Source organism: Indicator indicator, chromosome 2, assembly GCF_027791375.1.
Source record: "Indicator indicator isolate 239-I01 chromosome 2, UM_Iind_1.1, whole genome shotgun sequence".
NCBI classification, from domain to species: domain Eukaryota; kingdom Metazoa; phylum Chordata; class Aves; order Piciformes; family Indicatoridae; genus Indicator; species Indicator indicator.
Genome location: NC_072011.1, coordinates 20066546 through 20085284, shown reverse-complemented (window position 1 = coordinate 20085284; position 18739 = coordinate 20066546). Strand labels below are relative to the sequence as shown.

General features: G+C 36.9%; 1 protein-coding gene across 1 annotated transcript in view; it reads left to right on the top strand.

Moving 5' to 3' along the window:
* ESR1 (estrogen receptor 1) overlaps positions 1 to 18739 on the top strand; it is a 105321-nt gene that overhangs the window by 34519 nt on the left and 52063 nt on the right. Inside the window, exons 3-4 of the mRNA XM_054399308.1 lie at positions 6832 to 6948; positions 18290 to 18625. Coding sequence (XP_054255283.1) covers positions 6832 to 6948; positions 18290 to 18625 — 453 coding nt within the window. The remainder of the gene's footprint in view (positions 1 to 6831; positions 6949 to 18289; positions 18626 to 18739) is intronic.

Genomic DNA, 18739 nt, shown 5'->3' with positions numbered 1-18739 from the left:
TCTTCATTTTAGAGCATATAAAGGGAAATATGTGTTTGTAACCCTATTCAATTCAGATGGGTTATTGATTTAAAGTGATCCTGTGAGTTTCACTACCACAGACTTTCAGACTTTCTGTAGGTTAAATTGTCCTTTGCAGTCACTTTTGAAAAGTAGAAATTGAATTAGAGGGAACTACGTGAGATTACTAAAATGGTTAATGTACTGGAAATGCATGAAGTGATTTTTGACATAATTTATTTCCAAAAGGAGACTATTAACAAATTATTGGAGTATGTGTACTAGTTCAGAGCTGCTGTAAAAGAACCAGTATGGCAATTACCTGCTGGTATAATTTAGTAATAGATCTAGTAAATGTCTCATTGTCTGAATTCTTTGAGTAAGACTAAGTATTTCTCTCAAAGATTTGATTTAATTTGTTTACAAATTGTTAAATAGTTGGACTTCCTTGTTACACATAACACAAACACACTCTAAAATGTGGCTGGAGATATACAGGAAAACAGAGCAAGTTATCTTTGTTGACCCTTCTGACTATGAAATGGATGAATCTTCTACAGAATATGGATGACAGAGTACAAGTGAAAAAAAACAGGGTCTGCAGATATATAACAGTAGATGAAAGAATAGTGTTACTAGGTTTTACTTTGCATGATAAAGTAGTACATAAGCAGAAAAGGGGCTTTGTTAATGTTAAAGATTAGTATAATAATTTAACAAAGCACAAGTTGCCTGTACTACAGTTTTAGTTTCACAGAATTCAATGCAGAGCACTCAGTGTGCTTAGAAATGCCAATGTCTACTGCACACTCTGCAGTGAGAATCCCATCCATGTCTCTTTCCTGTACTCTGCCCTGATATAAAGAAATACCAACACTTCCTTTACATCAGTTCTATGAGGATAAATACATTAAAGCTCCTTGCAAATTGTAAGGTACCAGATACCAAAAGATCGAAGTGTAAGACTAGATAAAACTTGTCAATAGAGTTGTATTAATTTTTTTGTTGGGACTAGTTTATTGAATTTTAAGTGCGTGAGAGTAATTTTCAACATTTTTAGCTTTTGGCCTCTCTGTTAGCTGTGGCATTTTTCTGTAGAAGAATTTCACCCCTTCCCTTTTTAGCTCAGATAAACTGGGAAGCTAAAAATACACAAGATTTAATTCAAAGTCTATGGGAATAAGATATCTATGGCTTGTTTACAACTCTATCTGAAAATGCTTTTTGTCTCTGGAGTGATCAGAGATGGTGGGAGTGTTTGCTTTAATGCAGCTCTTGGTTTAATCATCTGCCAAGGATTTAAAGCAATTGTGGTTTACCAGATAGGGAAACAGAAAATAGATGCCACACTCCATGCCATATTTTGTGGAGATTGGGATCTGGATTGGAATATTTTTATTTGTCATGAGCTAAAAAGATAGTTCTTATTTTGTTACCTTGTCTAGAATTAAAAAAAAAAAAAAAAAGAGAATGGAATTTGGGTAGAAGTAGGCTTTAAACATAGTATCATAATCCTAAAATAACAAATGAAACACAAAATTTTAGGACTGTTGGAGAAAATATAATTATGTATTTACATACTGATAAACTTAACTAGTGGTTTACTTATCGTATATTGTACTTTCTCAGTATATTTGACCATGCATTATCAAAGTGAAGAGATGGCAGCAGGTTCAATATCCTCATGCAATGTCCATTCTCATTCTTTCATAAATTTTCCCACTAGATGAAATATATATGGAAAGGTTAAAGAAATCAGTTGTATCATAATCATTTGGCTTGAATTAACTTGTCATATGAACAGTGCTGTGCATACATGAAGGCAAGAAGATTTTTACTAGAAGGGGAAAACTCAGAATGGGAGCTGCATGACAGCTGAAAGACATACAGTGTACATAGATTTTAACCTTTCCTTCTTTCTCATTATTCAGTGGTTCCATGTTTTTCTTTCCAAGGTATGCACAGTACTTCTTCACTGGATGCAAAAGAAGTATGCTTTATGATCTTCTAGGTAATTTTCAATACTGTCACATGTAGTAATATCTTGCTATTTTATAAACAGAAAATGGTTAATCTTCTCAGCAGTGCTGGGTCATTGCTAAGAAAACCCAAATTCCAAATCCAAAAGATTTATTTGAGGATAATTAAGCTGTGAGTTTGAGTGTCTGTGCTTATGAAAGAATCAGACATAACCTTCTGTTCTTTTGTGAAACTTGTTATGAAAGAGTGAGATTTTAAAAACACTTGGTACAGTTTTATTGAAGCACTTTAATGTAAAATCGATACAGCTTTTTATTTTACATTGAACATTTGTTTATATTGGGCTAGCATTTGTAATGTATAGGTGCTATTGCTTTTTGTTTTTACCATTTATGAAAACTTTCTGTTTCACTTGCTGTTGGGTCTTCTTCTTTCCAAGATTTTACTTTTTGACTGCAGAATTCTCACCTGTCACTTGCTTGGCACCTTAAGGTGTGGATAAAGTCTACAACTGTAGCCTTCCCTTCACCTATGTGTATGAAATTCTGCTAATTTGACTGTCAGAATGAGATCATAGAAGGACCTGGTGTTTCCACAGGTAGTGGCTAACCTGGCAGATGCCTTCTGCAGATAGATCAAGAATAGTTGATGAAATTTTTGTGACATGAGGCCTGAAATGATAATGAAGGGAAGAGCACATATTAGTAAAATTATATTTATTATTACCTTTGTTTGAAATGGATTATGAATCAATTAGTTGTCACAGAAAATTCACCTGACAAAAATATACCTTTGTTTGTTTTGTAGAATTGTGATTAACCATTCTTAAGCTGGCATGCTGACATGTCCATTTCTTTAGTTCATTTTTTTGCAAAACTTTTGTACTACTTAAACTAATCATTCCCTTAGGCTGATCTTGGTGGTCATTGGAACAGAGCACGTTTGCATGTTTAAGAGAAAAAAAAGTATTTCTGTGTCATGTTAATTGCTGCTCATATAGTAACATGAATCCAGTTTTCATCCCTGCTGATGAAGGACAAAATGAACTCAGCTCTGCAAAACAAATCACTGAAACATTCAAGCACATACTTTAACCATATATACTGTGCTCTACTACATGTTAGAAATACACAGATGCTTTAGTGCTCTGCTGAGTGTAGTATCTCTTGACTTTAAAGAAATATAGAGTGTTTTGGTGACTAAAAGTTCAAACAGCAAAACACTCCATATTCAAGCATCCACCCACTCTGATCCTAGCATGGACTGTTGCAAACACCACAGCTATCTTGAGAATCCTTAGGCAATGCTGAGTCTCTGAACATAAATGCTAACCACATGACTCACAGTGACAAAATAAAGTCAGACTGCATGTGCAGTAAGCAAAAGATCCTTTGTGATAGGCTGGGTTAGGATAAACTCAAACCCATCCTAATTTCAACCATTATCTTTGTCACACTTTGCTTCCTTATCCTCCTTCTCTTTACTGTTGATCATTATCATACAGATTGTTACGTCTAAAAGAATGCTTTGAGGAAAGAGCCAGATCTTTGCACCCTGTACTGGAAAGACTTTAGTGCATAATAAAGTGCTATAACATTACTTAATGTTATTCATAGTGGTTTAAAATGTGCAATTAGTTATCACAAGAAAATCAGACCACCCTTCTGCAAGCTCCTCCAATATCTTTTCGAAGTCTTCCTTAGTAGCTGATGATAGTGCAAATCATAGATATTAATCATAGAGGATTAAAATTAGGCATTTGCCCTCTTAAACTCCCTGCCTTCAATTTTCGTGCAGGTTGTGTGTGTTTAAAAACCACAGTAAAACCACAGAGTCCAATTGGGATGTGTTTCTCTTTACAAGTATTAATGATTGATGAAGATATTTCTTCCTCTCACTATTCCTGTGATACTGGCTATCCAAATGTCCTAACTAGACTCTCTCTTAGTATGTATTACTCTTTGGACACAATGAAAATGAAGTGTAGGGCAATTGGGCACCAGTTGATGTGTCCCACCGTCATGTTTACAGTTCCCACCGATAAGAAATCACAGAATCACAGAATGACAGGGGTTTGAAGGGACCTCTTGAGGTTATCTAGTCCAACCCTGCAGCTAATAAAGCAGGTTCACCTAGAGCAGGTTGCACAGGACAGTGTCCAGGCAAGTTTTAAATGACTCCAGAAATGGAGACTCCGCTACCTCTCTGAGCAGCCTGTTCCCATGCTTTACCACCCTCAAAGTAAAGAAGTTCCACCTCATGTTTGGATGGAATTTCCTATGTTCAGGTTTGTTACCTCTTGTCTTGTCACTGGACATCACTGAAAAAAAGCACTGGTCCCATCCTTCTGACACCCACTCATAAAGTATTTATAAGTATGGATAAGATCTCCCCTTAGTCTTCCCTTCTCTAGGCTAAAAAGCCCCAAGGCCGTTCTGTCTGTGCCTTGCAAAGGAAAATTCCTTCCTCAATTTCTGTGACGGAATACTTGAAATGAGATGGTATTGTGGAGAAGCAGGAAAGGTTCTTGTCTTCCTTCTTCCCTTTGTTTCTTCTTCCCTGATTGATTGATAGCAATTTCTACTTTATACTCTAATTATCAATTGTTTTCCTTCTCATTGCTTACATATTTTCCAGTCTTCTGAAGGCATGTTGGTTTGTGTAAACAAAAAACCATGAGAAATACTAAATGTATTATCTTCACCCTAAAGTTCTATGAAATATGAGGTCTAAAAAGTGACATTCCTATGGCACTTGTGACGACATCTGCCCCTCACATGCACATTTTTCATTCAAAATTTGACAGGTTTATTCTGTGAAGTTTGTCGAGCACTTTGAAAGAAGAGTGGATTGTCTAAGCTGCATCTAAGGTCATCTACATGAAAACAGACTAATTATACTAACCTTTAAAGCATATATTTAAGATAAAACTTTCCAGTGTAAAATTATGGTAATACGAATCATATGAATTTCAGCAGGGACTGCACTCTATCACCAACAATATTATTAATGTACTATTCTACAACGCAAATGAGTTCCCAAATGTTTGCAGTTTGTATAAGGAATTCCATGTTCAGAGCAAAAGAAAAGGTTGTCATCCCCATCAGCACTGTGAAAAAGGATGGCTGCCCTGCAGATACTGACTCCACTTGATTTTTGATCTTTACATAATGTTAACTTTATTTTAATTATTTATGGTTTTCTTTTTCTTTATTTTTTCCTATTTTACAGACAGCTAAATGATGATCTGATTTTTTTTTCTGAATTCAGATCCTGCACTTGTTTGCCTTGTGAATTTGCCTTTTAAGTTCACTGTGAAGAAGACCAGACTCTGTCAGTCTTACTTAGTTTGTCTCATGCTATTTCGGAGGTTGGATTAAAGACAAGGTTGATGATTGAGGTCAGGTGGCACAATCTTTTGCTGCTTTTTAGTGTGCATTTTCTTTAAAATGTGGCTTTCTCTTTTTGCTCCTTTTTCCTGTAGATACTGCATTTTTGTATGGTTGAGACTGTTTTTTTTTTCTTACATGTGAAATGTTTTGAATCAGATATAGTCTGTATCATACCAGAGGAACTGAAAATTAAAATGGCCCTTCCTGCTGAGTTTGAGGTAATGTTTCTGTTCTACCTTTTTCCTCAGTGCTGGAGCAAAGCCTGTGGATTCAAATTTTTACAGTATATTACTGTTCTGTCAAGCAGACCTAAAAAGTAGTAATTCTGCCTACTTGAGACAGTGTGTGGTCAGCTGTCACTGTATTAACAAGCTTACAGTTTGGCTGCTTATTTTGATTTGATCCAGTTATGTAGCATTAGAGACCAGATGTTCCTGCTGTAATCTGATCGTAATTTTTACTCTATTTTCTAATTTCTAGTCAAGGGTAAATGATTTGATGAGACCAAGGCCTCTGTCAAACCTCCACCCCGCTCTACTTCAAGCTGATCCCTTGACCTAAAAGAAAGAACAAACAGTTCTGCAGTAAAATTGTTTCATTTTGTGCAGGACCTTAGTTATATTCAGATGAATACAGAGCATTAATAAGATAATTTTGGATAGTCATATTTGTCCTTGCTAAACTGTTGTTTGGAAAACAATTTTCTAACAGGTTTAAGCAAGAGAAAATTGTAATAGAAGCTTTCTGACAGCAAAAATATATTGAATGCTGAAAATGTTTGTAATATGAAGTCAGATGTAGAAGGTAAGAAATGAGGAAGTGGAGCTCTGAAGGAAAAGGTATCAGCAGCAAACGTGGTTGCAGCATATGGTAATTTAAAAATTTGTCATCACAAAAGGTTTTTACATATATCAGTAGACATGATCGGAATTAGAGACTAATTTATCCCTGAGATGCAATTAATTTGTGATCTTTGCTTCCATTTTATGTTGCTGTTTGTTTCTTAACTACCCCACAATGTGGTAGATATTAAAAAATGTTCTGTGTATAGATCTTTTTATTTCTATAAATGTTTAGCCATTTTGTGCAGTCTATTGGTTAAATACCAACACAGGCACTTGGACCAGATGGCATTGTATTTCTCAGGCTAACACAGAAGTCAAGGGACTTGTTCATATTAACCTATCCTCTTTTGTGACTGCTTTAACTGTCAATTATTTTTCTTATTCTACAGACGTTGTCATTTTCATTTTTAAAGGTACTATTAAAGAACTTGTGAATAGATGTTAGTTTCACTATCTGTATCAATACTTTCATCTTAGATTCTGGAGGTAACTCTACCTTCATCCCAAGATGTTAGACGCTGTACTGAATACTCAATGAAGAATTAGAGAGTACTGTAGGCAGTTTTGTTATGTCTGTGTATAACTTTATCCTTACTTTCCCACTGATTTTACAGGGCACAATGACTATATGTGTCCTGCTACTAACCAGTGCACCATTGACAAGAACAGAAGAAAGAGCTGCCAGGCTTGCCGACTAAGAAAATGCTATGAAGTGGGAATGATGAAAGGTGGTATGTACGCAGCAATCAACAAATCCTCAGCATTGGTGTCTGCCTTCCTGTCTGTTAACTTCATTGGACAGCTGATATGGCTCCTAAAGGAGGAAGCAACTAATTTTATTCAGCTGAAGTGTATTAAATCAAAGGGAAATTAAATTAAATTAAATTAAATTAAAAAATACCCCCCCAACTCCCAAATACCACATTAATAATCTTGCCCAAATTTTTATCAAAATTGCTAGAAACATTGACTTTGATGGATTTAAGATTCTTCTGTTAATTTTCAGCTTTGCTTGTTTTTTTGTTGTAAGCTATGATTTCTGAGGCTTTTCTCATAGAAGGTCATGATGCAACATAAAATTGTTCATATGTATAATTTTTACTAGAGCAAACACCCCAAAAATATTTTTTGGGACTTCAAAAAAAAGAAATGTAGGCTTCAAGGGTCTGTTGAGCTGAGCTGTAGGAACATTTACATAAGAGTTTCTGTGGAAATTTTATTGTTTTGGTTTTTTTTTTTGTACCGATGTTCTTTCATCTTCTAAAAGCTTCTTGCAGTCCTGATGAGTTATTTTCTCTTCCTGCTCTTATGTTTGCAAGTGTTTCCTTCTACATCTCTTAGTGTGATGCTTTGAGAGCCAGACAAGTAGACTGCCAGAACCTCCACTGATGCAGTCAGTATCAGGGGCAGAATTTATAGCTGTTAGATTTTGTCCAAATGTTTCACTCTCTCTTTCTGAATAAGTAAAAAATACCTTAAAATTATATGTTATTATTTAGTCTGTGTGCCCCTGTTTGTAAGTAAGGATAAATGCTTTAGTTTATGATCCACTGATGCTTTCATGAAGATTATTTCTCTTCTGGTTTTGAGAAATATATTACAACTTACTAGTTTGAGTGATGTGGGGTCCCAGCTTATAAAATGAGTTTTTACAGCAATCACAGTCTTGATTCAGCACCCTTAGTCATGGTGCAGGTGATCTCTTCTCCAATAAAGATCTAGTTTTTCATGTCTTCATTGTTTTAAAAGCTTTCTGATAAATCGTCTCTGAAGGTCCTCATTCTCTAAAATTAAAAGCAGCATATTTTAATTGTTATTTGTTAAATAAGTATTTTCATAGTGTGGTAAATGAATGGGGATTTCTAGTCATTAGAATGCCACAGTCTTCCCCTCCTTTCATGTGTGACAAGTCAGATTTAACCTCAAGTGCTCTGTGGCATTAGAGAAACAGAATGCTAATGGAATTGGTAGCTATGGAAAAAAAAATATTGCCATAACATTAAATACTGGATCCTTAATGGAAAATCAGTTATTTGCTTGGCAGTCCATTTTTAGTCAACCTGAGCCCAACATAATTCTGTCAGTTGCTGAATGCTAATGGCTTTCCAACCTCAAGTCATATGAAATGTGTGTGGCAGTCAAGGATTTCAATGGTCATGTGTTAGATCTAGATGGTGATCTTATATATGAGCAGGGGTATTTACTGTCTTTCAACAGTCTAAAATTTCATGTTGTAGAGAGAAGCTTATGAGTGTTGTTTCTTGTGATAATGAAATTATAGCACTACAGTACATTTAAAGCTTATATCCTCCAATGTTGCCCTCACAAAGTATCTGAGAAATTTTCAGAGATTACTGTGGTACAGCCAAGGAGTAAGAGTCTGTGTTTACTGTAACACTGTGCTGCAACCACATGCCAGGTGTCTGTATAAACGTAAATTAACTTCCAGATCGGAGTCCAGAGAGTGGAGGCTTTCAGTTTTATTTTCACATTTTGTTGAAATAGTGACCCACCTGTAACAACATAGGATTTTAGTCTGGTTCCGTATGACAGTGCTGAAGTTTACAACAAATTTTTACCATGCAGAAAGAAAAGTGTGGCAAATTTGCCATCCTCTCAGAGAAGAACCTTATTGATTTTTGTCTTTAAATAGCAAGACAGACTGTGCTTCCTTTCTGAATGCTAAAAGGCTAGAGAGTTTTCAAAGTAATTCTCAAAAGCAGAAGTAAATTGATGTCTGATACAAAAACTGGAAGGGCTCTAGGCTTTCTAATTTGTCATGTAATCATCTTTTTGTGAAAAATTATATTAAAATTAGAAATTAGTGAATGAAGGAACATGGATGAATGACATGGAATTATTTTGGTTTGTCTGAGGAGAATCTTTATGGTGTGTATTACATATACTGTTCTGTAGTCAGCCAAATAGCTGTGTAGGTGGGGGCCTGCTAAATATATGAGGAAATGCACATTTTAAAGATATAATTGAAAGGCTGAAAGCATATCCTCAAACAGCATTTGAAGCAAAGCTTAGTAAGTGTAGAACAGCTTCCTGAAAAACAAGAAGGAATCAAAACCAGACTTCCTAGAGAAATGTTTCTTTTTTCTCTTTGTACCCATGCAAGAGGGATTGTGGCCCTTGAATTGTCCCAAACCCACAATATTCCACTCTTGCCCCCGCCAGCATAAGAAAGAGAGACCATTGCTGTGAATACTTTTGCCAAAAATTCTGTGTCTTCTCATTACATTTCAAAGAACGATTGAGGCTCGAAGAAACTCCAGGGAGTCTCCTTATTAGGCCTCCTGAACACTGAATTTAGAAAAGGTTGTTTAAGACTTTTACAGTCAAGTGCAAATGGGACAACCTCTCTTATGCTTATTTATATGCTACAGTTAGTTATGTACAATGTTTGTAATACTGCAGATGTTTTTTATCTCTTGTTCTTGAATGCTTGTTTGAGATTGTAAAGGTATATCCATGTATTTTTTTTACATTTGCAGTTTAGTCTTTTCATACTTGAATTAAGAATTATTTTATTTGTGATATAACTCGGAAGTAGATATTGCTATGACAAAGTCCCTATTTAAGTTGCTGATTAATTTTAAATGAAGTCTAGGATCCTTGTCTGCCACTTTTTCGTACTGCAGGAACCTGTTGCCTGTTTTCACTGGTTTTGAGCAAGCCTGCGCAGGTCAGAACAGCTCGTGTCTTCTTCCTGAGCCTGAGTAATTCCTAGAGTACTAGAGCTTCTGGTTCTTCACTTGGTTAGACATTTAAAGTTGAGTTCTAACCAGCCCTGATATATCATGCCAAATAGCTCGAATATCCTAATTAACCTATCTAATTTCTAAAATTACAGTTTCTCTCTGTCTTTGAGAATTATACTAATGGACTCCTAAAACTACTTGGCTTTTCCAAATCATGGTTGATGTATGGTTCTTATAAAGGTTTTATTGTGACCCCTGAAATGTCTGTGGCTTCACTGTAAATATTACCTAGAAATGGGGCTGTTGCCATATTTACTGTAGCCAAAACTTAGCATGATTTGTGTAGGAGTGTCAGCACTGAAAGAGATTCATCTGAATGATGAATTAATTGAACTTCTCTTGCTTCGTTTATACACGTCCTCTGATGCTCTTTAAAACATGTGCTATGAATGCTAAAGATTGAATGCTAAATACAGATTAGGATGAATTGTATCTTCCACCTTCACCAGTTATTAGTAGATCCTTGGTTCTAAAGCTGTGAATTATGTTTTGTTGCTTGTTAACAGCATTTTCTGTCACTAGGACTTTAAAAGCTTTACATGGAAGACCAGCTTTATGATTTGCATTGTAGCTGTGATGTTTAATGTGACCTGATCACTGAGCAAACAGCTGGCATTCCCAGGAGCCAAACTAGAACACTGGGCTCTGCATCCCTCCACTACTGTTTCTTTCTCCCTCTCTCCCTTTTAAAATAGGTAGCCCTGTTTATAGAGGACAAAAAGGCCTTGGTCTGGAAAAGGATAAGAGACATTTTTTTGGAAAAAACCCACCTACATAAACAGGCACACAGCATTCCTCAACCATGTGGGAGCAGAAAAAATTGCAACATCCAGATGCACAGAGCAAATCTGTAATTATTATTTATACTATTGAGTGTCTAGTTACCCCAGAAACCAGACCATTATATACTGTCACTTGTGGCAGGCCTGTTCTAGAACAGACATTAAATTCTAACGAATTATTAAGAAGATTTCAGACAGTGTTTCTCATTTAAATTATTATAAATCCATTTGGGTTTTCAGCACAATTTACATTTCTGTTGGATTTTCTAAAAGAGAAATAGATATGAAATAGAGAGTTTGATTGTCTGATATTCCAAAGGAGTTGATCAGCCTATACATTTTTAATTTGGAAACTGATATTACTTTTCTGTGACCAAATTTATGTGTAGAGGACCAAAAATATATCTCTAAAAATCTCAGAGCTCTCAAATTCATCCTGTAAGGTCCATCATACTAAGGTAATTACAATATTAGGACCTAATTTTGCAGTCAAAGCTTCAGCAATCTATATTTGTTACAAATGTATTAGGAATGTAATTATATTCCTGACCTTTACTTATGTACAGTAGCTACAGTGACCTAGTGTTTTAAAGGAAGCTGTAGGATTTTAATTCCTTTCCAAAGAAACCTTTCAAAATTACTGAATTTAGCTGAGGTATGTCTAATGAGGTCTATCTGAAAAGTAAGAGGTCATTAGGAGATGATTCTGTGATTGCTACAAGAAGTTCCAGCATGCTTCCCACACTACTCTCACATTCACTATCCCCATTCTGACTTTTTTTCTTCCAATTAACTTTTGTGCCAAATGTCTTAATTTCATAATCCTGTTTAACTGGGGTGTTGCTGCTTTTTCCTTCCCTATAAAATTTCCACCAGCACTGTTCCTAACCTGTTCTTCATAGGAGCTGTGGTTGCTGTGCTGCTGAAATGGAAATGAAGCAATAAAAGGAAAAGTCTGGATTACCAGGAAGACACAAATGGGGGGAAAAATAATCTTCAAAGCTACAAACAAATTTCTTTCCTGGTTTAAAAATTATTTTGCAAAGTTCCAGTAGGGTACAAAACAACCTTGATATGAAAGAGATTATTGTTTAAATGCTTGCTGTCTACAAACTGAAGTCTGGTTCTTCAGTTCTGACACTTAGCTTGCCTTTATGTTTTGACTTGTCAAGTTTCAGAATCTACTTTGTTTCCATTGGTTTAGATATTTGAAAAGCCATCCAAATGCCTGTCAAGTGCAAAGTGGAGGTTCATTTGTAGAATTCACTGCTGCAATGATTTGTAGAGTGCTGCCCATATACTGGTTGGAGGCTGTCTTGGGCACAGTAATCACAAAATCATGGAGTTCTCAATTGCTAGAGAAACTGTTTGCACATGGCTTGGATGAGTGTACATTTCACTGGAAACAAAACTAGATGGATGGACAGGCCCAAAGTGTGGTGTTGAATAGAATTAAATCCAGTTGGTGGATGGTCACAAGTGGTGTTACCCAGGCATGAATACTGAGACCAGTTTTCTTTAATATCTTTATCAAAGATTTGGACAAGGGGATTGAGTGCACTCTCAGTAAGTTTGCAGATGTCACTAAGCCAGGAGAGAGAGTTGATCTTCTTGAGGGCAGGAAGGCTCTGCAGAGGGACCTGGACAGGCTGGATTGATGGGCTGAGGCCAATGGTATGAGACTCAACAAGGCCAAGTGCTGGGTCCTGCACCTGGGTTGCCAAAAAGCTCATGCAATGTTACAGGCTTGGGGCAGAGTGGCTGGAGAACTGACCAGTAGAGAAAGACCTGAGGGTGCTGATTGACAGCCATCTGAACATGAGCCATCAGTGTGCCCAAGTGGCCAAGCAGGTCAGGAGCATCCTGGCTGTGCCGGTGTGCTGGTTTGGGGCCAGACAGAACGTCTCTTGCCCTGAAGGGACAAAAGAATGACGCTCACACAAAAGGATTGAAGAGCGATGGAAAGTTTAAATGGAAAAGCAATTGGTGAAACTACAAAAGCACAGTGGCAAAGGTATCCCAAAGCATACAGAGTCCCTTACACAACACCCAAAGACCTCCCAACTCTTCCCTTCTCCCCACCTGAGGGTATACCCAAAGCCCCCAGGGCTCTTTCTTCCCCCCACTGCTAGGTGAGTCTCAGGCTGGCCAGGTCTGAGACTGCCCTCCCCCTCCCCTCCCCCTTCTCCTCCTGGCATTAGGCCTAGACAGGCCTAAGAGGTCTTGAGATACTCCCCCACGATAGAGAGCATCTCCCATGGGAGCAGAGAGGGAAGAAAGAGGAAGAGAATGACTTTGCAGATGGCTTTATAGGGGGCAGGATTTATGGGTAGAAATACGACGTTTCCTGTGTCCACCTTATTGGGTGGACATTCAGGACGCTGGAGGTGTAACTTTTGTGGCAGTAACAGGAGGCACCCAGCCTGAACTGCCACAGCCAGACAGTGTGACAAGCAGGACCAAGGAAGTAATTGTCCCCCTCTACCCAGCACTGATGAGGCCACACCTTAAGCACTGTGTCAATTTTTGGCCCAGAGAAGGGTAATGATGTTGGTGAAGGGTCTGGAGAACAGGTCTTATGAAGACTATCTGAGGGAACTGAACTTCTTTAGTCTGGAGTAAAGGAGGCTGAGGGCAGACCTTATTCCCTCTACAACTACCCGAAAGGAGGCTGTAGAAAGGTGGGTGTCAGTCTTTTCTCCCTGGTAACAAGAGATAGAACAAGAGCAAATGGCCTCAAGTTGCACCAGGGAAGGTTTAGATTGGATATTAGAAGAAAGTTCTTTACTGAAAAGCTTATCAAGCATTGGAAGAGGATCCCCAGGGAGGTAGTTGAATCCCCATCCCCGGAGGTGTTTAAAAGACACATGGGTGTAGTGCTAAGGGACATACTTTAGCACCAGACTTGGTAGAGACAGGTAATTGTTGGACTTAATGATCTTCAGGGTCTTTTCCATCCAAAACAATTCTATGATGCTATGATTCTATTCTACTGAATTACAGAAGTATTAGATCAGAACAGACCTTAAAGATCATCTAGTTCCTACCCCTCTACAACAGGTGGGGACAGCTTTCTCCAGACCGGATTGCTCAAAGCCCCCTCCAGCCTAGCTCTGAATGCTTCCAGGGATGGGGTATCCACAGCTGCTCTGGGTAACCTGTTCCAGTGTTTCACAGATCACATAGTGAAGAATGTTTTTCTTATATCTAGTCTAAATATACCTTATTTCAATCTAAATCCATTAGCCCTTGTCCTATCACTACATGCCATTGTAAAAAGTACCTCATCCATTTTCTTGTACCTTTATGTAATGACTGGCCATTATACTGGTTCAAAGAAAGAAAAAAGAAATAGCTGTTTTGTTAGGATTTCCCGAATAGTGAACAATAGGAAAGAGACAAAAAATATCTGTTTCCGTTTCATCAAATAACCAGGGTTTTTTTCAGTGAAACCCCCCCACCCCCCCAAAAAATTGGATTTTATCAAATCTGTTCCCATTTATTGCAAACAATAACCACCCTTGACTTCCTACTTCATAGGAAGTATATTTAAGTTGAGCAGGATTTGAGATTATAGATCTATCTTTAAATCTAAAAAGCATAATTCTATAGTTCTCACAGAGCAAAATACTTTTTTTTCCTATTTGTTGTTCTTCTCTTCCTGGAAATATTCTTAATTTTTTTCTGTAATACAGAAGATATAAAGATGGACTTCTGTTCTTAACTGTCTTAACTATAGGTAGGAAGAAGCTGGCTGTAAGATGTCTGATTCAGTATTTTTCCAATATTTTCTAACTTTTTTTTTTTTTAATAATCAGGATTTTATTTTTTTGTTTTGCCTTAATCACATGTTGGAAAACACTAGTCAAGTGTTTCATTTGTTTAACATTGACTCCACAGTCCATAGGATATTTTATTGCTGATCAGGTTCTACTGACTGGAGTGTGTAATTACTCAGCAGTTTTGAAACCTGCTTCTGTAATCTGAAAGAATGACTGAATTGACATATGAAGCTTTATAAAGATGCCTTTGAAAGTATTGCCTCTTGTAGCTTTAAAACACAAGTGGAATTTTTGGTTTTTTGAGCTTTTGCGAGATACATAGTACTTCCATTTATGGTAGAATATGGTTTTCCACAACATTTGGCAATTCAGGTTCTTTTATTGGCTGAACTGTGGAATCAGAATTAATGCTTTCATATATTTTAAAAAATCTTGCAGGATCATTGCACTTTTGGCAATGAAAATGTCACTTGATAGAGTTGTCTTTTTTGGAATCAGTGATTGCTATTCTCTCTTTTTAAAAGAAATAAAATTTGATTAAATTGAAGGAGATTTGGAGACACTTGCATTTTTAACAGACATACTCACTCCTATTCAGTTCAAGAAAATGAATAATAAAATCACTATGTTGCTTGTCCATCTAGGGGTTAGGTGAAGAGTTAGCAGTAATTTCTGTAAATCTCTTATGAGTATGATGCTCATACAGATTCAAAGACCTCTCTGTCTGTGATAAAAGCTGCTGATGTGATGCAGAAGGAATGCATATTCTTACTGACTTTTCTTTTCTTTTTTTTTTTTTTTATATCTGATCGCTACAAAATCCAGTATAGGCTTATTATGTTTGATTGATTTGTTGAGTTTTTTAAATCCTGAAATAAAAATGTAAATACAGATTTGTGTGGAGTATCTCCTCCAAAGTGGCTATGCTTTGCTCAATTCACCACTTTTTTTTTTCAAGGTCAAATGGGAAGATTTCAGACAAAACTGTTGTTCTTGTTTAGAATCTAGTTGATTTGTAAGCAGCTAAATGTGCCTACAGCTGCCACCTTCCCCCTGTTATGTCAAATTCTCATCATATGCTTGCTTTCCTCAGCAAGGCAGGCCTGGATTAAGAAGCTAAACAGAACAAACCCCCAAAAACTAAAACCAAACACCAAAAAAAAACCCCTCTGATCTTCCAGTGATCAATGCCATGGACACATAAGACAAAAGTGCCCTATTTCTGTTTATTAACCCTTTATGGATTCTTCATAAATTTCAGCCCACAGCATTCTAACATATACCACCTCCTAATATATTTGCACTTTCAGCTTTGTTTCTGCATGGTGTGAAAAACACACTCTTCTTGTCTGTCCTAAACCTTGCACAGGGTAGTTTCTAGCACAGGGTGGCTTAGTTTGCTACCATCTTGGATTCCATGAGAAGCATCAGTGTTCATACCTTAACTCATCTTGCTACTCCTGATTTTGTAGTCTTGTATCTGGCTTGCAGACCACTAGAACCTAATTAATTTAGCTGTTTCTTGCACCAAACTTATTTCACTCTTTGGATCATCCTACTTATTTTATCCCTTTTGAAATGTCTTTTATATCTTTTTTTTAAAAGAGGAAAACCAGAACTGCCCACAGTTCTCATTGTAGTATGCCTCACGAGTTAATAAAATCTGTGATTTATGAAAATGCTTTGTCCTCCCTTCCTCTCCTAGTAATTTCAAGCCTTCTATTTACTTTCTAAACGAACTTATCTGATGTTTTTACAGTATTATTCTAACCCCAAGATCTTGTTTCTGAATTATGTCAGTTCTGAGTCCATCTATTTATGAGTACGTTGAACAGCACAAATCCCAAGGATACTTTTAACACTTCAAAGGGAAATTGCTAGACAAGCATATATACAATTTGGGATGTGAGAAAGTTAACAAATGCTTTAGTGTGTACGAGCCATGTGATTTTGTTCACGGGATTATGCCTGCATGTTTCACGGGGCAATTTTAATTTAAAAGTGTTACAAAGATATAAAACATGCAACAAAAATACTTATTACAGATAGAGCATGCATTATATTAAATAGTCCAATGAAGTAAGCCAGTAATGAGAGTAACTCTAGGATGATGTTTGAGCAAAAGAGGTCTTGCATTTTTTCTTAAGAGTAAGAATCTTCTGCTCCTCTCCTGAACAGAAACAGTTAGAGGTAGGAAAAACTTGGTATTGCTGAAGGAAAAATGGGAGCAGCAGTGCACTTTTGGCTTACAACTGGTTTAATGAATGTGAAAATGCAGAGAGATTAAGTAGTAGAGTGATGAAAGATTTAGTGAACTTACTTTATCTGGAAAGATTAATAGAATCAGGAGGCCTACTAGATTTTAAACGAATTAGACTTAAAATGCTTAATCTTCAAGTACTAATTCAGTAAATATATCACCGTATTCAATAAGCAAACGGACCTAAAAATCCTCTCCTCTCTTTTGAGACTGAGAAAGGACAGCCTCTGAAGGAATATTTTATGTGAGATGAAGATGCTTCTAACAAAGACTGGGAATCTAACGGTTTAACTTTTTCTGGTGTGAAAAATCTGAGCAAAGACTGTTTCCCACTCCCCCCGCCCACCAGAAAGACTTGCATTGATTGCTTGCAAATGACAGCAGTTCTCAAGACTGTTTTTATTTTGGGTTTTAAATTGTTCTCTCTTCTCTGTCATTTGAATAGTTTGTTTGCTCCTTCTCTATAGATACCTTTGATTTTCAAGCTAAGACTAGTGTTTTGCCTTACTGCGTGATAGCACCAGAATAAGCACAATCATAATCTGCCTTCTCCTCATAGCTTAATTCCTTGTGTGTTTTCCTTATTACTTGCTTGTTCCCCCACCCCTAGTTGATGATTGATTTAAGTTTTTTAACTCAGCCTCAAAATGACTATGCCTTCTCCACTCAGAGACACTCTTAATCTTCCCTTTATGGTTGGAGTCCACATGGGTTTTATCATTGTATTTTTCTTGTAACCTTTCCACAAAGGCAGATTTTGTTCCCCTGTAAGGTCTTATGTTGTTGTTCTAATTGCTATGGCTGACTAATAATATCCCAAAGTTCAGGGTTATACAGTGCTAAGCACATTACAAAATGTGCAGTAATGACAAGATGGTTTCTGCTGCATTTATTACAGCCTTTTGACAGTAGGTCTCCCACATTAAATTCTGAGATTGCACTTGTCTTTCCTCTTACTTACATTCCTCAACTCATGTGGATATATAATCTTATCTTAAACTGCGAACGTTTTTGGGATGGTTTTTATTTAATTGTGAATATCACAAGCTTAGTAATAGGATGGTGTTTAATTAACTTGAGCAAAACTTTGATAGTTTTTGAGAGCTACCTCTGGCCCACACAGATTATTAAGTTATTATTGGTCATTTATAGAATAGTTGTCTGCTAGAGTTTAGAACATACTTTGAAGTTTGTGCTATAAGTAATATTTATTTATTCCCAGTTGCTGACTTACCTTTATGTCACTAGTCTAGAGTCCTGTCTTAATTTTAGGAAGGTGTGCACTGTTCCTGACACCATACTTTTAAAACCAGATTTTTCTCTCCACCTACTGATGTATGATTCCATATATAGGAAACAGCCTTCAGAAAATAACCCAAGAGTTAATGCCACCTGGGTCTATCAGCTGACTGGCTGAAGCCATGTATATATAATACATATGTTGAAGGAAAGTTGTTAATTATGTTCTTGTGTGTCTCTAGGAATACGGAAAGATCGCAGAGGGGGGCGAATGATGAAACAAAAACGACAAAGAGAGGAGCAGGATTCCAGGAATGGGGAAGCTGCTTCTACAGAGCTGCGAGCTCCCACCCTTTGGACAAGTCCACTGGTGGTTAAACATAACAAGAAGAACAGTCCAGCCCTGTCTCTGACAGCAGAACAGATGGTCAGTGCCTTGCTGGAAGCTGAGCCACCCATAGTTTATTCGGAATATGACCCGAATAGACCATTCAATGAAGCCTCTATGATGACCCTGTTGACCAACCTTGCAGACAGAGAATTAGTGCACATGATCAACTGGGCAAAGAGAGTTCCAGGTAAGGAAAAAAAAGCCCTACCAGACTATAAAATCTTCTACATGACAAACCAATAGAAAAAAGGCTCACTAATTTTTCACACTACATATTCTAATTTCATGAAAATTCTTCAAT